Raw genomic sequence first — 22,038 nt, forward strand, 5'->3', positions numbered from 1 at the left:
AGCTGAGCTTACATTCCAACCCCCAACCCCCTTGCTGCATTGTAAAATAGAGAAAATGGCTGCATTTTCATCAGTTGTCAAAGTGGGAACATCCAATGTTAGCAACGTTGACACTGGGGGCTGGGCGACATCGCGCTTCTCTTCGGATTCGCGCCACCTGGCTCAGCGTCTCCACGCTGTGAGGAAAGCGCCCCACTGCCTGTCGAAATGGGGCAAGCTGGGGGCTGGGCGGTGTCGCGCTTCTCTTCGGATTTGCACCGCCCAGCTCAGCCTCCCCACGCTGTGAGGAAAGCACCCCGCTGCCTGCTGAAACTGGGCAGTCTGGGGGCTGGACAGTTTTGCACTTCTCTTCGGATTCGCACTGCCCAGCTCAGCCTCTCTGCACTGTGAGGAGAGCGCCCCGCTGCCTACCGAAACTGGGCAGGCTGGAGCTGGATGGCATCGCGCTTCTCTTTGGATTTGCACCGCCAGGCTCAGCCTCTCAGAAGGAAAGGGAGGGTCTGAGGGAAGTCCTGCCTTAGTCCTGCCTTCCTACCCGTATCATCCCCTTGTCCCCTCCTCCTGGTCTATCCTGGGGGTCTCCCATCCTATTGCTAAGGAAGCTTTGGATACAAAGCCAGGTCTCCTCACATGGAGAGGGAGTGGGCCTCCCTCTCACTTTGCCCTCGTACCCATTATGAGCAACCTGGCTAAGGAGAGCAAGCACAGCAACAGCCTTGAGGAGGTGGCGCCCCCTTGGGGAAGTGGGGCTGGGCTTGGTGCCGCACATGCTCGAGGGCCGGGCATTTGTCCTCTGCTGCCCAGGGCTCCAGGCAGCCTGTGCCACCGTCCAGCCCCCCCCCCTCATGGCCTGAGAGGAACAGCGAGGCTCCTCCAATGGAACGTACCTCGGCACTTGCCCCAGTCCCACCCCTTTCCACCAGACCCTCAGATCTGTCCAACTCCTGCCCAGGCCCCCACAGGCAACCTTGACGTGAGCGACATAGAGCGGCCCATGCCCACCCAGAAGGTCACACCCACTCCAGCCATGCCTACCCAGTAGAATGCGCCTACCCTGGCCACACCTATCTGGCCCCTGGAAAAGCTTCTTTATACAACCTGCTCAGACCCTCAGCTTCATGTTTCATACCATTGAAAAGAGTTCAATCCAAATTTATTAGAGCAATTCTCCAGTTGCCATGTTGTGTCTCAAACGGACATCTGCACCAGGAGACAGGATTGATAAAAGTTGAAGCAAGAATCTGTATAGCTTCTTTGAACCTTTGGCTAAAATATAATTTCTTTCTGCAAGGCTTTGCTCCATTAATCCTCCAAGAGAAATTCTCCTCTTCATGGATCAAGCCCATTGAGTCCAACCTTGCCAAACTATGCTTTTCTCCAGTTTCAATACTCAAGTTGGACTATGACCAAGCAAAACAAACCTTGCAACAAAGGGTAGAGGACATCGAGAGGCAACAAGACACAGCAAACCCTTTTGCATTACTATTCTTTTGTATTTTAGTATTTAATGACCATAAGCCTCACAGTTTAAGGATTGATGTAGTATAGCTATGCCATGCTGTATTTTACTCATGTGTAACTGACAGATTGGATGTCAAATTCTGATTTTAATATAGATTTTATCTGTTATTTATTATTTTATTTTAGAATTTTTTATCGGATATTCCTTGAGTGTTTTTAACTTGTCCTGGTATCTGGTCTTTGACTGTAATAAACTGACATGATTTGACATGAAAGGTCAAATAATTATGTTCTCTGCAGCAACATATTATCACAATTTTTCATAACTGCAATAGTGCATTTCAAATAGTAGAACCTAACCTTTAAGGAAAAAATCCATTAAAAATTCCAATTTTATTTACATTAAATGTGGAACAAAACCTACTGAGTTCAATATGATGTTTGTCTGGGTAAACAGACAGAACATCTCAAATTTATTAAAATGGAATTTAAAAGGTAAAGTTAGTAAAAAAAATCCTCTTATTTTATATTGGTATTTTCATAAAAGTAAATGAACATTTGCAGCTAGGCAGTGAAATTTACTTTGTTTAAGCTAATGCTGTATTAAACAAGCTATTTTTCTAGACTCATAAAAAGTTTGGAGCACTCCAATCAAATAAAGAAAAGGTAGGTATTCCAATATTTCTGTTGAATAAGTAAAGAAGGGCTCTTACAAAAGACAACTGTAATTTCTTTAAAAAGGTTGGGGGGAAGTAGTAGAACTATGGAAAAATAGTTTTAAAAAACTGAATAAATCATGCCATAAGTATTTTGATTTTAAAATATAAGTGTATGTTATCTAAAAAGCTGCAGCAGTAGCACAAAACAAAGTACACTACCACAAATAATAATAATAATGTAGAAATGCTATCAATACCCCTAGAAATTGTGGGCACTCTATCACTCAAAATTTTTAAGAAGAGACTGGTCAATCACCTGTCAAAGATGGTATAGGTTCTCCTGCTTGAGCTGGGGGCTGGACTAGAAGACCTCCAAGGTCCCTTCCAGTTCTATTCTATTCTATTCTATTCTATTCTATTCTATTCTATTCTATTCTATTCTATTCTATTCCTTTTTTAAATATTCTGTAAGATTCAGATATTCCTTCAGTTTTGTCTCAAGAAAGTATATGGATTCATTTTTGATATGAAAATTATATTCCTGAATTTTTTAAACCACCCCCACTTGAAATATGTGACATTTTTCTTTCATTTTCATCTACACTGAACACACTGATCTGTATTATAAATACAACAGAATTCGCAAGAACTATCTTCATGGTATAATTTTTAAAATTCTTAACTTTTATATTATATATAAAATGTTTATTTATTTTGAATAAATAATTTGAACTTCCAATTTATACTTCAAGCTCATTATTTGCTGAATAGTGGCCTTAAGCATTCATTCATAAGTGGAGCACTCTATTTACTACACAAAAAGAAGACACTGATTAAATATAATACTGTTAACATTTACCAATATTAAAAAGAGAATACTGTATGCACACTATTTTCTGCATAAATATTTCCTGCTGATATGACCAGATCAAACCAAATCTCTAAATTTGCACAATTGGGTTGGATTAAGAGAAAATGTGTTGCTCTATATGCACTGCATAATTGGGACTTAGAATACAAATTACCAACTTTTCAAAATATTTCAGTAGTTTAACTTAGGTTTATAGTTCATTAGGTCTAGATAACATTCATTTTGAAAATATCACATTCTGAATTCCAGAAAGTGAATATCAGAATGTTATTATATTTATCAGTTATATTTATTCTTGTTGGTCTGTTAGGGCAGGGCTTTTCAACTTTTTCACCCATTGTACCACTTTTAGGATATGGCAACATCGGAGTACCACCAGTCACCTAGCAAGGTGTCAAAAACTTGATGGCCAAAAGAAAAGGAAAAAAGAAATGAAGTACAGGTAGTCCTTGACTAAGAACAGTTTGCTTAGTGACTGTTTGAAGTTACAGTGGCACTGAAAAAATTCCTTCCCAAGCCACAGTCGAGCAAGACATCTGCCTGCCCGCTCGACGGCCCTCTTCCTCCTCTCCAAGGTTTTCATTGTTGTGAGCATTTCTGTTGAGGGATGTTTGTTTTTTATTTCCCTCCCTCTGCTGGGTGGTTGCAGCAGGTTTTGGTCACTTCACATGACCCTGGGACACTGTGACCATCATAAATATGAATCAGTTGCCAAGCATATGAATGTAAATCACAAGACCCTGGAGATGCTGCAACATTCCAGCTGATCGGCACTTCTGGGCTCAACACAAGCACCGGGATCAGCGCTGAGCTCCAGCTGGAGCCTGGCACTGTTCCTGGTGCTTCCGCAGAGCCCTGACAGCCCCGAAGCGCTGATCCTGGTGCTTCCGTTGAGCCCTGACAGCCCTGCAGCTTCAGCCGTCTCTCGCTCAGGCTTGTGCAGTGCTGCCACTGGTTCAGCTCATTCCACTCCCCCGCTACCACTTTTATAGGATGGTCATGTACCACCTGCCAGGTGCCAATGTACCACAGGTGGTACCCGTACCACTGTTTGAAAAGCCTTGTGTTAGGGGGTTCATAAAAAAAATGTTCAGGTAAGTTGCAAAAATTTAATCAGTGTAATCAAGGAGACTTGCCCAAACAAATGTCTATTTGTTTCTCTACTGTTTCACTTAAAATAAGCAAAAGAAGTCAGGATTCTAAAGCATTTCTAAAAGAAACTACAGTCATTCCCACTTTGTTCATTGTGTTTGTTTTTCAGTGAAAAATAAGAGTCACACTCAGAACAAAACAATGTATATCAGCCACTGTAGCAGCCACTATAGGAAGTCAAAAAGATCAGTTTATCTTCAGCCACGCAAGCTCAATGGTTGATTTCCCCATGCTAGCTATCAAGCTAGCTACCATAAGTTTGTGGAGAAAAAGTATTATATAAATAAAGTATGGTTCTCAGTTACTACAGTGTATAAAGATGAGTGACAGTCCCTTTGTTGGTAGTAAAATTAATATCCGTAGACCAACGTTATCAATAGTATATCTTATACTAGCTTTCCATTAAACAAAAATATTGTGAAACAGAATCCCAACCTCTGAATTTAGATTGGTCCTTTATTCTGTAAGTATCTTCAGATAAGAGTTAACATCCTAAGATTTTTAAGGTGAAGATTATTTTTAAAAACTGCAATTAAATAAAAATAAATAAATAAATTGCACATAGTATCAAATGTAGTAATAGTCTTCAATGATGCAAAACCCTTAAGTTATCCAAGAACCATTTTTGGAGGATTGGGATTTTTAACTTAGCTAAACTGTATAAAATCTTAACTTCAAATTTGTATTATTTGAAAAGGAAATGCAAACTTACTACTTGCATAAGAGTGACTGTCATCCTCACACATTTTATTCAACTGTTGATACTCTTCTTGTGCTAGCTCAAATCGCTGCTGCTTAATTTGATAAATTTCCATTTTGGCGTTAAGTGCTTCCTGAGCAACAATTAAATATTCCTTTAACATGCGCTCCTGTTCTCTTCTCCATTGCTCTCTTGGGTCTTCAATTTGTGTGAGTTCTAATTAGAAGGAAAAAAGCATTCCAACATGTTAAATGAAAAAACAGAGAGATGTCCAAAATTCACATATTATGGCAACTAAATCATATTTTTATTTTAAAAAATAAAACTAATGTCCAAAACTATACCGACATTTAATTTAAACTTAAAAAACGGTATGCTGTCCAGTCTACTAGGACTTCAAGAAATGTACTTTACACCCAAGCTACACAAGGTATAATGCTAAATAGATAATGATCTGAATCAACCTAACAATTAGATATAATTTTATTACTGCTGCCATAACCTACTCCATTTCTTCACTTTTGGCTCAACTTGAAGATACTGGAATATTTACTTTATTTTGTAACTACAGGTAGTCCTCGGTTTACAACTATTTGTTTAGTGACCATTTGAAGTTACAATGGCACTGATGACTATTTCTCACACTCACGACCATTGCAACATCCCCATGGTCACAGGAACAAAATTCAAATGCTTGGCAACTAGTTCATATTTACGACAGTTGTAGTATTCCAGGGTCAAGTGACCACCTTCGGTGACCTGACAAGCAAACTCAATGGGGAAGCCATTGTTACTATCTATGTTACTAACTTAAAAACTGTAGTGATTCACGTAGCAACTATGACAAGGTCATAAAATGGGTTAAAACTCACTTTACAAATGTCTTGTTTCGCAACATAAATTTTGGGCTCAATTGTAGTTGTATGTCGAGACTACCTGTATAGTTTCTTATCTTGTCCTAATTGGAAAACATAGTTAATTTGAAATATATTATATCTGAACAAGCCAAGACAATGATTCTCAATTTGTCTTTTTCTTACAAAGTACTATTACAAATAGTTTTGATACAACTGCAACTACAATTAGTCCCTGACTTAAAACTACAAATGGACCCAAAATTCTCATCACAATTGTTGCGATTCTAACTCAAGTCGAACCTCATTTTATGATTACTTTTATGGTGGTTACTTTGAACTATGGTGCTGGAGAAGACTCCTGCGAGTCCCTTGGACTGCAAGGCGATCAAACCGGTCAGTCCTAGAGGAGATCAACCCTGACTGCTCTTTAGAAGGCCAGATCCTGAAGCTAAAACTCAAATACTTTGGCCACCTAATGAGAAGGAAGGACTCACTGGAGAAGAGCCTAATGCTGGGAAAGATTGAGGGCAATAGAAGAATGGGACAACAGAGAATGAGGTGGCTGGATGGAGTCATTGAAGCAGTAGGCGTGAGCTTAAATGGACTCCAGAAGATGGTAGAGGACAGGAAGGCCTGGAGGAATGTTGTCCATAGGGTCGCGATGGGTCGGACACGACTTCGCAGCTAACAACAACAACAACAACAATGGTGGTTACTAAGCAAATCACCGTTAGTCATTATATAAATCATTGTTGTTAAGCAAATCTCATGGTCGTTAAGTGAATCCTGTTTCCGCAATAGTATATTTTGCCAGAAACCACATGATTATTATAGGACTCTGCAATTGGTCTCAGGTGCAAGCTGATTGATAAGCACCTGAACTGCAATCATATGATTGCAGGGAGGCATGAGGGTTGTAAGTGCGAGTATAAATAGTATAAGTTTCTTTTTCCAAGGCCCTAACTCTGAATCATCATTAAACAAATGGTCACAATTTGAGGATTACCTATGATCAAGTCAGAAGTTATACAAATTCAGTCACTGATTTGTTCAAGGTCTTCACTGGCCTTCAAGGCTGAACTAGAACTTTCCATAGCAAGATGTCCATATTAAGTTAATTAAGTCCATATTTTCCAAATATTTAAGTGGCAAAGAGTAAGGAATACTGATCAGTTATATCCCTTGCAATTTGTTAGTTTTTGACTCAGACTGCTGACCTACTCTTAACAGGGTGTAACAATTATACTTTATGAACTTTATGAGGACCCAGATTGTTGGGGGCAATTAAGCTGACTTTGTAATAATGCCGCTTGGGGTGTGTGTGAAAGCCCTAATAAGCAGGCATATACATAGAAAGCTTGTAAGCCGCCCTGAGTCTTCGGAGAAGGGCGGGATATAAATGGAATAAAAAAAAAAAACCATAATGTGGAAGGAAACAGCTTTAGAACTAACCTTTTAAAACAAAAGTATTATGAAGAAAGGGAAACAAAACTGTCAACACATTCATCAGTCAGACCTAGAGTCATTTTCACCCAGATTAATCCTGATATCAATCCTCACTGATAAGGAAAGGATGACTTTAATTCCTCTTACTTCTTTAACAAACACTTTTAGTGTTGATGTGGCTAAGAATATTTAAAACTCAGGAAAAATAGTACATTTGGGATTATAGGCTAATTTTATTTATTTATTTATTTATTTATTTATTTATTTATTTATTTATTTATTTATTCAAAACGTAAAGGTCTCTGTACAGTAAATTAAAATTAAAAATTGAAATAAATGAAAATAAATTAAAGAATAGAGTTAAAATTGTAAACATAATTAAAATCCCTGTCAGTCCAGGTCAGCCAGGTGGAAAAGGAGTGTTTTGAGGCCGCGGCGAAAGGACTGGAGATCTTGGGCCATCCGAAGTTCAGGGGGGAGCTGGTTCCATAGGGCTGGCGCTCCCACAGAGAAGGCTCTTCCCCTGGGGTTCGCAAGCCGACATTGTCTGGCCGACGGTACCCTGAGGAGGCCTTCTCTGTGGGCGATGGGAATTCGTTCCCAGCAGCAGATGGTCCTGCAAATATCCCGGGCCTAAGCCATGTAGGGCTTTAAAGGTAAGTACCAGCACCTTAAATCTCACCCGGAGGGCAACCGGTAGCCAATGCAGCTCACGCAGGAAGGGTGTAATATGGGAGTATTGGGGTGATCCCATCACTACCCGTGCAGCTGCACTCTGCACCAGTTGAAGCCTCCGGGTGGTCTTCAAGGGCAGCCCCATGTAGAGAGCATTGCAGTAGTCTATACGGGAGGTAACGAGTGCGTGGGTGACTGTACGTAGGGCATCTTGGTCCACAAAGGGGTGCAACTGGTATACCAGGCGAATCTGGGCAAATGCCCCCCTAGCCACGACTCCAATATGATCTTCAAAACTGAGTCGTGAATCCAGGACGCCCAGGTTGCGTGCTCTATCAACAGGAGGTAGCATCTCTCCTCCTATAATCAAAGGTGGAACCTCTTGGACTAAACGAGATGTCGGTATGTAAAGCCACTCAGTCTTGGCCGGGTTGAGCCGGAGCCTGTTCTTTCCCATCCAAATCTGTACCGCTTCCAGGCAACGGGACATCACATCGAGGGCATCACTGGGTTGGTTTGGGGTGGAGATGAACAACTGGGTATCATCAGCATATTGGTGATACCTCACCCCAAAACCACGAATGATCTCACCCAGCGGCTTCATATAGATGTTGAACAGGAGGGGCGAGAGCACCGATCCCTGAGGCACCCCACAACTAAGGGGCCTTGGGGTTGACCTCTGCCCCCCTGCCCGAGAGGTAGGAGGAGAACCATCGTAGAACAGTGCCTCCCACTCCCAACCCCTCAAGACGACGCAGCAAGATACCATGGTCGATGGTATCAAAAGCCGCTGAGAGATCTAATAGGACCAGGACAGAGGAGTAACCCCTATCTCGGGCCCGCCAGAGATCATTCACCAGCGCGACCAATGCCGTCTCCATGCTATATCCGGGCCTGAAACCAGATTGGTACGGATCCAGATACTCAGTTTACCTCCAGGACCAAAGGGAGTTGCCGTGCCACCACGCTCTCAACGACTTTCGCAAGAAAGCGAAGGTTGGAGACAGGACGAAAGTTGTTTAAAATAGCTGGATCCAATGCAGGTTTCTTAAGGAGGGGCCTTACTACCGCCTCTTTCAAGGCGGCAGGGAAGTACCCTTCACTCAGTGAGGCATTGATAACTGCTAGGAGCCAGCCTCGTGTAACCTCCCGAGACGCATAGACCAGCCACGAGGGACACGGGTCGAATAAACACGTGGCGGCACTTAATTTCCCCATGATCCTGTCCACTTCATCCGGAGTCACAGGATCAAACTCTTCCCAAATGTTCTCGGCCAAACTCATTGTTTTCCTCTCATCAGATACTGCCCAGTCAGAGTCCAGACCAGCCCGAATCTGAGCAATTTTGTCCACCAGATATTTACTAAATTCCTCAGCTCATCCTCGTAAGGGGTCCTCTCCTGTCCCTTGATTTAAAAGGGAGCGGACCACTCTAAACAGGGCGGCCAGGCGGTTGTCTGCGGACGCAATGAGGGTGGTGAAATAAGTGCACTTTGCCACCTCCATTGCCACAAGATAAGATCTAGAAAAGGATTTTAACTGTGTTCGGTCAGACTCGGACTGACTGGTTCTCCAAATGCTCTCTAGGCTCCTTCTCTGGCGTTTCATCTCCCGCAGGCCCTTGGAGAACCAAGGAGCGAGTCGGGACCTGGGCTGGGTCAGAGGACGCAAAGGCACAACGCGGTCAAGAGCCTCCGAAGCAGCCTGTTGCCAGGCATTAACTAAGGACTCGACCGGGCTGTGGGAGAGGGAGGTAGGGATCAGTCCAAGCGCCATCTGGAACTTATCTGGGTCCATCAGGCGCCTGGGGCGGAACCATCTGGTCGGTTCCGCCTCCTGACAGCGGGGGGTGACATGACGGAGGCCCAACCGCAGGAGATAATGGTCTGTCCATGAAAGGGGTTGAGATGTTGGAGTAATCCCACCCAGACCATTAAGCCATTGCCCAGAGATAAAAATAAGATCAGGCGTGTTTCCCCCCTCGTGAGTCAGGTCCTGAATAATTTGGGTCAGGTCCATGGCCGTCATGGAAGCCATGAACTCTCGGGCCACCTCCGATGTACTGCCCAGGGAAGGCAGATTAAAGTCTCCCAGAACCATAAGTCTGGGAAATTCAACCGCCAGTCCTGAGAGGGCATCAAGTAGCCTGGGTAGAGCCGTTGCTACGCAGCTTGGAGAGAGGTATACCAGCAGTAGGCCCAATTGACCACCAGGACCCCACCTTAAGAGGAGGGATTCACATCCGTCTATCTGAGGGGCAGTGGTCTCCCGTGGACGGAGGGTCTCTTTGATAACGACTGCAACACCACCACCCCTACCCTGAGCCCGAGGTTGATGCAGCACACGGAAACCTGGAGGGCATAAAATCAATCAGAGGGGCCCCTCCCTCCAGGCCCAACCAAGTTTCCGTGATGCATGCCAGGTCTGCGTCTTCCTCCTCGATCAAATCATGGATGGAGCTTTATTCGCAATGGACCTGGCATTGAAATAGATCAGTCTGAGCTCAGGTGTCTGCCCTCCCCCTTCCCCAGGACAGCAGGTGAGAGCCAGAGGGTCAGAGCGCGCCACAGCTCGAAAATAGCGGGGGCATGATCTCAAATTACGATATGGCCCTCTGCTCATCCATCCCGCCATTCCCAATCACTGTGGGGATCAGTATCCCTACCCCATCCCCCTGGGTCCCAAGATTCTCCCCGGCCCCCATATTGCCGCGGCCATCGGCCAACCTAGACTGAGAAAGGTCCGGTAGAATCTTCCTCTCCTTCTGCCGGGCCTGACCCTCCCCCCTCCCCAACCCTTCAAAATTTTTTAAAAGAAAACCCAAAAGCCTCTTTTTAGCGCCATGCCACCTCTCGGGGTCCCAAGACCCATCATTAAGGAAACGGCGGCGCAGGTTGAAAGGCCACATCTGAGAGAGGGAGGAAGTTCTCAGGGTAAGTAGCTTATTTCTGGTGTAAGCCATTAAAAGGTAGAGATAAGAGTAAAGAACGAGTTGGCTGGAACAAACTGCATATTAAATCCACAGAACTGAAATAGTGGTTCCTGAAGACATGGTCACCCTCTCACAGTGACCTGGGTCTCAGGAAACCACTATCCAGCTCTGGGTAGGTCGCAGGAGTAGGGAAAGTCCGATGGCTGGTAGAATAGTCTATTGGTGGTGAATTTCGCAGCTCTGGTGATGAACGGTGATAATTCATCCATCTCCATGTCCTAGATATTATTGTGACCAAGGGGCTGTAATAAGTCTCCGGATAAAGAAAATGGAGGAGGGTTATCTCAGATTTTAAGTATGATCTCCGAGGAGATAACCACTATCCCGGGCGCCATCCAGCACGTCCCACCTCCATTTTCAGCTTCAAGTGGTTCCAGATGTTCCCACCCTCCGGACCAGTCCAGGAGGGTTCTAAATGGCGCTCCAACCATCGGACGGTGGCCTTCATCATCCCAAAAACCTCTGTCGGGGGGGAAGCTCGTTGATCTAATAGATGGGCAGATGAGGTCAGCAGCCACAAGTCCAGGAGCCTCGCCATCCGGACCGCCTTTCTAGGCTGCCCCAGGTCGTTACAGCTCCACCGCAGGTGGCTGCAGGACCGGACCGCTTCTTCAGGCCGTTGCAGGCCTCTGCATGCCGCGCGCTATAGTAGGCCGTTTACCGGCTGATTTGCAGGCCGCCGTAAGATGCCACCGGCTCCCGTCGGCCATTGTATGTCCTTTGCCGGCCCGAACAAGCCAGCAAAAGCCGTATGCCGCACGTTGCAGCCGGCCCATCGTCGGCCGCTTTACAGGCTGCCGTGGGGTGCCGCCGGCCATTGTCAGTCGTTGTAAGTCGTCCGCCTGCCCAGCTGAGCCGTCTCGTTCAGCAATTTGATGTTTGGGAGCCTTGCCGCCCGGCCGTCTCACCGCCCCCTCTAGCGCCGCCCCGTCATCATTTTCAGCGCTCATACGGGCTCCACTGAAGCCTCGGAGGGTCCTGTCACCCATTTGGGTTAGGGAGCAACAGCCCCATGCAGGGCCCCATGCCAAACTCGCTGCCCTTGATCTCCGCAATATATAAATGTAAAGGCAGGATTTCAAGAAAATTCTCAATCTGAGCAGTTTCCAAAAAAATTCTTTCTGGTCATTACATTATATGAGATCGCTGGCACCTAGAAAATACTCAAAGTATGAACACATTAGTATGTGATATGCTATTACTGAATCCAAAGCAGAGAGTTACTAACTAGCCTAGTGACCCTTAGATAGTATTTTTTTGGCACCAGCCATTTTAGCAAAAAATTGAAATGTTCTAGTTCAAAGTATGTGTAGGATTTGAGGATGCCCAGTGCTGCCACATGATAATTTAAAGGTAACTAATACTTTTAGCTGTGAAATTAAAAAAAATGCCTTTAAAGTTCTTCCAAAACCAGCCGAATATTTTTACACAGACTGCTCCATAAAAAAGTTGATTTTTAGTTTAATTAATGGTAACTATAACCTGGTTATTGTTCTCTAGGAAATGCTGTGCCTAACAGACCTAACTATCTAAAGAAAATACTATACTGTACTAAGCAGTGACACCCCTAGGAAGAGACCCAAACATTACCACCTTACCAGCTGATAAAGGAAGATGCACAGTCATGCTGAACACAGATGACTACAAAGCTAAGGTGAACAGTTTTCTGAAGGATACTGCTACCTACGTATGAGACTCTGAAGAGAGATCCCACCAGCAGTTAGGAGAAAAAGGTCATTGTTTTCCTGCAACAACTACTGAAGGACAATGTCATCGAAAAGCCACAATACTACCGCCTTGACCCTGGGGAAACCAATCCATGCATATATGGACTCCCCAAAATTCACAAAGAGGAAACGCTACTCAGACCAATTGTCAGTAGCATCAACTCTGTTACCTACAACACTGCAAAACATCTAACAACCTTATTAGCTCCTCTAGTCGGCAATACCACCCATCACATCAACAATTCACAGGACTTCATCAGCAAGGTTTGGAAACTAAAACTGGATCCGAATGAGACCATAATTTCCTATGATGTGACTTCCCTCTTCACCTGCGCTTTAACAACTGAAGCTGTCATACTAATAAAGAAACAACAGCTACAAGACAACACCTTTGGTGACATAACCAACCTCAGCCCAGACCACATATGTGCCGTGATGGATCTCTGCCTGACTTCTACCTATTTTAAATACACTGAAGGTTTCTACAGACAAAAATATGACTGCGCCATGCCATGGGTTCACCTGTGTCCCCATAGTGGCCAATCTCTACATGGAAGAGGTAGAAATAAAAGTCCTAAACTCTTTCATTACTGGTATAGGCAGTGCTTTTTTTTCTTAAAAAAAAGGTGCCGGAACTCTCATCTTGCCGGGTGCAGGAGGCGGGGGGAGGGGGGGTGCTGCTGCGGTCACGGGTGTGAGGGGTGTTGGTGACAGGCTGCCCCCGGGGCCAGAGCCAGTGCGGCTGGTGCTGTGGGAGCAGCGGGGCCCGCTCTATATGGCAGGGCTGCGCGGGGTGGGCAGCGGAGGCGGTGCGGACCAGGCGATGCAGGGCAGCCACTTAGGCACGCAGGGCAAGGCGATGGTGGCACAGGTCCAGCACCAGGTAGGCCACAAGCCTGGCTGACATGGGTGAGCACAAGGAAGGAGTGCACATGGACTCCACAGAACCCACCTCCCACTCCTTGTTCTCTCTTACTCACCTAGTTGAGATGGTGTAGTTAGGCAGCAGAGAGGGATGCAAAGTTCCTGCCAACTCACCTTCGCTGCAGACAACTTGCGGGTGCAACGTTTGCCGGCCAGGTCTTTTGGCACGCTCAGCAATTCCTATTGGCTTTCGAAAGCCAATAGCTTTTGAAAGCCAATAGAGGGAGTAGCATAGCTTGTGCAAAAGCTTTTGTGTGTGTGTGCAAAAAAAGGTGCTGGAACACCATTCTGAGTGTTCTATGAGAAAAAAAGTTCTGCTTTTGTTTTAATCTTATGATTTTAAAAATATAGTAAGTTGCCCCAAACCCCGCCATGTGGATTGCATACAAATATTATATAATCGGTAAATAAAGGTAGAATATATGTTAAATATACATCAAATGATAATATGCTTCCCTACAAAGTCAATTCTTGCTCAATGACAGACCAAGGAGTTAACTCAGAAAGGCAAGAGGAAAATCTAGAAGAGGTCTGTGCAACTTGTAGAAGGGAAAGGCCCACACTGATAAATTAAAAATCTTTGTGGTCTGCAAAGGAATATTGGTGGGCTAATCAATGATTTGGTGACTAGAGAAGCATCTACAGTGTTGGAGTTTGTGGTCATAGTAAGCCATGGAGGCACTAGGCAACATGACTTTCAGGGCAGTGGTGGTGATTTTATTACTTTTTTAAAAAAAAAGTCTGTGCTCTGTCCAAGGGTGCTTGGTAGGCTGCATGTACAGGCCTGGTCCAGAATTTATTTTGGAGCATTCAACTATCTAGAGCAGGCATGTCAAACTCATTTTGTTTGAGGCAACTTCTTATAAAAGAATTGCCATTAATTTGTTTTAATAAAATAATTTAAATCAATTTTTCACTTGATTTCAAATTAAATGAATTATATTGGTTGACAATGAGATTTTTTAGTACAATTGCTAAATGCAATAAACTGGTTTTAGGTATATGTGTGCAGTAATTATTTCAACACCAATACATTTTAACAACATATTCTATTTGTAAATGAATGCAAATGCAAATTATACAATTTTTTTGTGCAAAAATAAAACAAAATAACACATTTAAGAGATGTTATCATTAGTTATCCTTAGATAAAAAAATAATTCCATCATCCAAAACCTTGTTATACTGCATTTAATGAACAGATGCTTTGGGATTAAAAAAAAAGACTGACTACATTTGATTGTGTATTTATTTATTTATTTATTTGATTTGTATACTGCCCTTCTCCCTAAGGACTCAGGGCGGTGAAAAGTGACATAAATAATAGAATGTACAAATATAGATATTGAAAACAAATTAAACCCTAATTTAGCCCAAATGTAGAAGATAGTTACCTTAAAATAATAATTACAAAAGAACCCATCAGACCAGACCGGATTGCTTAAACAGATGTGTTTTTAGGTCGCGTCGGAAGGAGCGAAGGTTGGGAGCCATCCGGAGCTCAACCGGTAAACGGTTCCATAGGTCAGGCGCGCCCACAGAGAACGCCCTCCCCCTGGGAGCCACCAGACGGCATTCTCCGAACGGCGGAACCCTTAGGAGGCCCTCTCTGTGGGAGCGCACTGGACGGAGGGACGTTGACGCTGGTAGCAGGTGATTCCTAAGGTACTCCGGACCCATGCCATGTAGGGCTTTGAAAACCATTACCAGCACCTTGAATCTTACCCGGAGGACAACTGGGAGCCAATGCAGCTCACGGAGTAGAGGTGTAGCATGGGAGTATCGGGAGACTCCCAACACAACTCTCGCGGCTGCATTCTGTACCAGTTGGAGCCTCTGAGTGGTCTTCAAGGGTAGCCCCATGTAAAGAGTATTGCAGTAGTCCAAACGAGAGGTCACGAGTGCATGGGTGACCGTACGTAGGGCATCTCGGTCTAGATAGGGCCGTAATTGGCGCACCAGGCAAACCTAGGCAAAGGTTCCCCTAGTCACAGATGTTATGTGGTCTTCCAAGGAAAGCTGTGAATCTAGGAGGACTCCCAAGTTGCGAGCCTTATCTGTGGGGGGTAATAACTCACCCCCTATAGAAAGAGATGGAATGTTCTGAGTATCCCGAGATGCAGGTACGTACAGCCACTCAGTCTTGTCAGGGTTGAGTTGAAGCCTGTTCTTCCCCATCCAGACCCGAACTGCTTCCAGGCAACGGGACATCACATCCAGGGCATCACTGAGGTGGTTTGGGGTTGAAATAAAAAGCTGGGTATCATCAGCATACTGGTGATACCCGACTCCAAAACCACGAATGATCTCACCTAGCGGTTTCATGTAGATGTTGAATAGGAGAGGCGAGAGGACTGATCCTTGAGGGACTCCACAAGTGAGAGGCCTCGAACTCGATCTCTGCCCACCTGTTAATACCGACTGCGAACGTCCCATGAGATAGGAGGAGAACCACTGGAGAACCGTGCCTCCCACTCCCAATCCCCTGAGACGCTGCAGTAAGATACCATGGTCGATGGTATCAAAAGCCGCTGAGAGGTCTAGAAGAACTAGGATAGAGGAACAGCCTCTGTCCCGAGCTCTCCAGAGATCATTTATTAGTGCGACCAATGCCGTTTCTGTGCTGTGTCCAGGCCTGAAACCCGATTGGTAGGGGTCTAGATAGTCAGTTTCCTCCAGAACCGAAAGGAGCTGATGTGCCACCACACTCTCAACAACCTTAGCAAGAAAGCGAAGGTTGGAGACCGGACGAAAGTTGTTTAATATAGTTGGGTCCAAGGTAGGTTTCTTGAGGAGGGGTATCACCACCGCTTCTTTCAAGACGGAGGGGAAACAACCCTCACTCAAGGAGGCGGAAATCACTGCCTGGAGCCAGGTTCGTGTTCCTTCTCGAGCTGAATAAACCAGCCAAGAAGGGCACGGATCTAATAAACACGTGGTGGAGCTCAGCTTCTTCATAATTCTGTCCACTTCCTTTGGGGTCACAGGGTCGAACTCGTCCCATATAACATTGACAAGATCACCCATGTTCTGATCATTAGACTCTGCCCAGTCGGAGTCTAAGCCGGTCCGAATCCGAGTGATTTTGTCCGATAGATGTTGGCAAAACTCCTCGGCACGACCCTGCAAGGGATCCTCCCTCACCTCTTGATTAAGGAGGGAGCGAGTTATCCTAAACAAGGTGGCCGGGCGGTTATCTGCGGATGCAATGAGTGTAGCGAAGTAATTAGACCTCGCTATCCTCATTGCTGCAAGATAAGATCTAGTAAACGATCTTAGTCTTGATCGGTCGGATTCAAATCGGGTGGATCTCCAACGGCTCTCTAGGCCCCTTCTCTGACGCTTCATCTCCCGGAGCTTCATGGAAAACCATGGAGCGAACTGGGATCTGCATCGGGTCAGGGGCCGCAAGGGAACAACTAGGTTAAGTGCATCCATGGCAGCCTTTTCCCAGGCTTCCACTAAGGCATCAACCGAGTTATGCGCAAAGGAGGCAGGTGGAGATCCCAGTGCTGCCTGGAACTTCTCAGGGTTCATTAAGCGCCTGGGATGGAACCATCTTGATGGTTCCACAACTCCACAACGAGGGGTGGCATAGTAGAAGACCAGTCTCAGGAGGTGATGATCAGTCCATGACAGGGGTGTAATAATTGGGGAACCCCTACCAAGATCATCTAACCATCGTTTAGATAGAAAAACCAAATCAAGCGTGTGGCCTCCTACATGAGTCGGTCCCTGAATTACTTGTATCAGGTCCATGGCCGTCATGGAAACCATGAACTCTCGGGCTAACTCAGATGATCCTCCTAGGGATGGTAGATTGAAATCACCCAAAACTATAAACTTGGGGAATTCAACCACCAGCCCCGAGAGGATATCGAGAAGCTCAGGCAGGGCCGTTGATGTACGACTAGGCGGGATGTATATCAGTAGTACGCCTAGCTGTGACCTAGGGCCACATCTTAGGAGGAGGGATTCCAATCCGGTTATTTGGACGATGGTGGCCTCCTGAGGACAAAGAGTCTTTCTTGTAACTACTGCCACTCCCCCGCCTCTACCCTGAGTCCGAGGTCGGTGGAGCACTCGGAAGTCTGGTGGGCAGAGATCAACCAGAGGCACGCCACCTTCTGGGCCCAACCAGGTCTCCGTAATGCAAGCCAGGTCCGTATGCTCACTTTCAATCAGATCACGAATGAGAGGGGCCTTGTTGATTATGGACCTGGCATTCAAGTACACCAACCGGAGCTCAGGTGGATGTTTATCTTTGCTCCCGGAGCCTTGGGAAGAAACCAGAGGGTTGGAGCGTCTCACCGCTTGTAGATAGCAGGGACGTAATCTTGGATGTCGATAGGGTACTCTGTCTTTACACCTGCTGCCATTCCCCAACATCGTAGGAATAGGTAATCCTACGATCTGTTCTGGCGCTCCGGAGGTAACCAGCCCTAGCTCCCCCTCCGCGTGATCAATCACAGATCTGGTCTGAATAATAGTTGATGGAATTTCCCTTGTTTCTCTCCCATCATGAAAACCCTCCCCCCTCCCTAACCTTATAAAAAATTTAGCTAAAAAATTAACCAGGGGCCTCTTATTAGGTTTGTAACCAAGCCCCTATCCCTGCCCAGCCATCTCTCAGGGTCCCAACAATTGGGCCCTTCATCAAGAGGTAGATTGGTAAGTGAGGCGGGTTGTATCCAGGAAGGGGGGGAACCCCTAAGGGCGAATAAGGCAGTGATGGAGTAGTTGAGGCGAGTCATTGATATTAAAGAAGTAAGTTCGCAGGAGGTGTCCTGTTTGCTAAAACAATAATCATGTCCGTGTAAGCCATTATTTACAAATGGGGATAGATGTTAGTAAGATGTTGAAGTATTAAGGGACTCAATATTAATTAATATTAGGTATTGATGGACTCAGTCATAGATGTTAAGTGTTCAGAAGGTAAATCTAAGGGTCTCCAGCTCACTATTAACTTATTTCAAGATTGCTGAAGCTGTTCCAGTTTCATAAGCAAGTCAGCGGGGATCGATTCAGGTCGGTAACGGTGCCCAACAGCTGATTTAGGGTGCCAACTGATCAGCGATAGATTATAAGTCATCTGGTCAGATGGTAATTTTAAGAGTCCACAGGTAACTTTTAGCTAATTTCAGGGCTGATGAAGTTGTTCCAGTTCATATGTAGGTCATCGGGGATCGATTCAGGTCGGTAATGGTGCCCAACAGATGATTTCGGGCGCTTGCTGATCAGCAGAAGACCTCAAGTCAACTGGTCAGACCCGGTCATTGCTGCCGTTGCCGCCACCGCTGCTCTTCTCCGGAGGGGGGAGGCAAGGCTTCTCACCGCAAAACGGTGCTAGCCTGCTGTTTTTGCTCTCCCCCTCTGAGTATGCACATCGGCTGAAGTTGTTCTAGTCCCATATACAAGGCAGCGGGAATCGACTGAGGCTGGTAACGACATTTGATAGTTGATTCTGGTGCCAGCTGATCAGCAGTAGACCCTGTCATTGTTGCCGTTGCCGCCGCCGCTGCTCTGCTCCGGACGGGGGAGGCAAGGCTTCACACCGCAAAACGGTGCTAGCCTGCTGTTTTTGCTCTCCCCCTCCAAGTATGCACATCGGCTGAAGTTGTTCTAGTCTCATATATAAGGCAGCGGGAATCGATTGAGGCTGGTAACGGCGTTTGATAGTTGATTCTGGTGCCAACTGATCAGCGGTAGACCCGGTCATTGTTGCTGTTGCCGCCGCCGCTGCTCTGCTCCGGAGGGGGGAGGCAAGGCTTCACACCGCAAAACGGTGCTAGACTGCTGTTTTTGCTCTCCCCCTCTGAGTATGTACCTCGGCTGGGTCCCAGTGAGCCCCTTGGTCACCCATTGTATTGGCTTATCGCGGAGCTCAACAACCGCCGCCCATGGTTGCCGCCATCTTGGAAAACACCCTTCACCAAGGCATTAAAACAAAATTCGAACAGTGTGTGAAAAATAAAGGTTCCCTAAACCAGGGGTTTTCAACCAGTGGTACGGGTACCACCTGTGGTACATTGATTCCTGGCAGGTAGCACGCGACCATCCTAGAAAAGTGATAGCGGGGGAGGGGAATGAGCTGAACTGGTGGCAGCACTGCACAAGCCTGAGCGAGACGGCTGGAGCTGCAGGGATGTCAGGGCTCAGCAGAAGTGCCAGGATCAGCGCTAGACTCCAGCTGGAGCTCGGCACTGATCCTGGCACTTCTGAGCCCAGAAGAAGCGCCAATCAGCTGGAATGTTGCAGCATCTCCAGGGTCTTGTGATTTACATTCAAATGCTTGGCAACTGATTCATATTTATGACGGTCACAGTGTCCCAGGGTCATGTGAAGTGACCAAAACCTGCTGCAACCACCCAGGAGATGGGGGGGATAAAAGCCAAACACCCCCCACCCCCACTGCCAATCCTCAACAGAAATGCTCACAACAATGAAAACCTCAGACAGGAGGAAGAGCGCCGCCGGGCGGGTAGGCAGGTGTCTTGCTCGGCTGTGGCTTGGGGGGCACTTTTTCAGTGCAATTGTAACTTCGAACAGTCACTAAGCGAACTGTTGTAAGTCGAGGACTACCTGTACTTCATCATTTTTTCCCTTTTTTTTGTTCATCAAGTTTTTGACACCTTGCTAGGCGACTGGTGGTACTCGGATGTTGCCATATCCTAAAAGTGGTACAGTGGGTGAAAAGGTTGAAAAACCCTGCCCTAAACGTCTGCAGGCTATATTTTCCTTGATAGCACTCTATTGCCTTCTTTTTAGCATTTTTTTCAACTTCCCAGCTTAAAAAAGGCAAGGCACCGGGAACTGAAAGTTACAGAGACTGTTTAAGCAGGTTGCTAAGCAACCTGTTCACACTCAGCCCTTCTTACCCTCCCACTTTTAAATTAGCCTGTACGGATTGCATTTCCTTCTATTTGAGCCATCTGAAGGCCTGTCGCTGTGATGAATTCTGCTGCTCTGCAACCTGGCTGCCTGAGGAGAATTTGGCTCTCCGGAACAGTTTCCTTCAGCTTTTGTGTGTGTGTGTGTGTGTGTGTGTGCAAAAAAAGGTGCCTGGAACGCTATTCTAAGCGTTCTATGGGAAAAGAAGCCCTGGATATATCATATATAATTGAAGACTGTAATTAGTTGTGGGTGCACGTTCAGCAAGTGTGATGTATTTGTGCTGGCATTTCTAGGCCTCTTTCCAACCATATGCAGAAAAATTTGTAACAAACATTGGAATTCTTAAGGCCATGTTTAGTATTTCCCAGCAATCTGTTACTGGAAGGAAAAGGTAATCCCTGCTGTGTTACTGATCCCAGAGAAGCATTTGCATGTATGCAGGTATCCTTAGGGTGCCATAGTTATGGATGAGAAATACTGGTTGCAAAGTTGGTGTTTCTGGATGTAATACAGATATTTTGGACTTATTTTTGTTTCTTTGCATGTTTGATATTTTTAAAAAGGCATATGCTACTGACTATGCTTATGCACATATGTAACATCTTTTGCTAGGATACATGACCACTGCTTGTCCAGAATGTGAAAAGTGAAAGATTGTGACTAAACAAAATTTTAATGTACAGATAATACTACCAGAAATTATTTTAGCCTTTTTAATAAATGTTGTAATTGATGTTAAGCTCACCATGGAAAACATCATATATTGTTATGTATATACTAGGTTAATTATTTAAAGACTGAAGTGCAACATAACTAGATTCTAAATAATCTATTTTTCAAAACACACAACAGTCCAAAAAGTAAAAGTAAAGTCCAAATTAAGAATATTTCATTCTTAAGAATTGTTTAATTTAAAGTGGTTTAGTTGTAATAGATGGTTAGATTCAAAATAGTTTTCAAGAGTATGTACAAAAGATACTTTTTTTCTAGCATCAGCTAAATTAGACATATTACATTGAGAAAAATGTTTCTCATTTCTTTCCTGTTACCTTTATTGATTTCATTGCAGAGATGTTAACATAGGAAATAGATTATTTTGTTATCTAATTTTACCTTCCAAAAGACAGAAGCAGATGAAAAATGTGAGGTTCTTTCCTGTTGGCTTCTTTTAATTAGCTGTTTTAGATTCTAAAAGTTTAGTTCCTAAAGAAGTAACCCTGTAAATAATTTTAATGTCCTCCTCTAGTGCAGGCTCTTTTATGACTCAAGGGCTTCAACTCCCAGAATTCCTGAGCCAGCATGGTTCAGCTTGGAAACCTCTCCCTTTCCCCTCAGCATGGCTGGCTCAGGATTTCTGGGAGTTGAAGTCCACGAGTCATAAAAAGGGCCAAGATTGCCTAGCCCTGCAACAGGCTTTCAGAGGGAGCTTTTTTTGTTTCTTTGCAAAAAAAAAAGGTGCCAGAACGCCGTTCTGAGCGTTCTATGAGAAAAAAAGCCCTGGGTATAGGTATATGGATGATACTTGGGTCAAGATCAAAACAGAAGAATTGGTCAACTCTGTGGAGATATATCAAATTCACACGGGAAGATGTAAAGGAAAATAGTCTAGCCTTCCTGAACTGTGCAGTACAGATTAAGGAAGACAGAAGCCTTAACAAGTTTACAGAGAACCCCCACACA

The 22,038-nt window shown here is 45.0% G+C and overlaps 1 protein-coding gene across 7 annotated transcripts in view; it reads right to left on the reverse strand.

The window, feature by feature from the left end:
* WWC3 (WWC family member 3) overlaps positions 1-22,038 on the reverse strand; it is a gene marked incomplete at its 5' end in the record, with an annotated part of 212,287 nt that overhangs the window by 144,350 nt on the left and 45,899 nt on the right. For 6 of the 7 annotated variants that reach the window (XM_081327450.1, XM_081327446.1, XM_081327445.1 and 3 more), the window contains one exon: positions 4,856-5,059. In XM_081327450.1, coding sequence (XP_081183576.1) covers positions 4,856-5,059 — 204 coding nt within the window. Of the gene's footprint in view, positions 1-4,855; positions 5,060-5,715; positions 5,802-22,038 lie in introns of all 7 variants that reach the window. The other variant, XM_081327451.1, reaches the window with a different exon arrangement.

This window comes from Vipera berus, assembly GCF_964194415.1.
Source record: "Vipera berus genome assembly, chromosome: 4".
Classification (NCBI taxonomy): Eukaryota; Metazoa; Chordata; class Lepidosauria; order Squamata; family Viperidae; genus Vipera; species Vipera berus.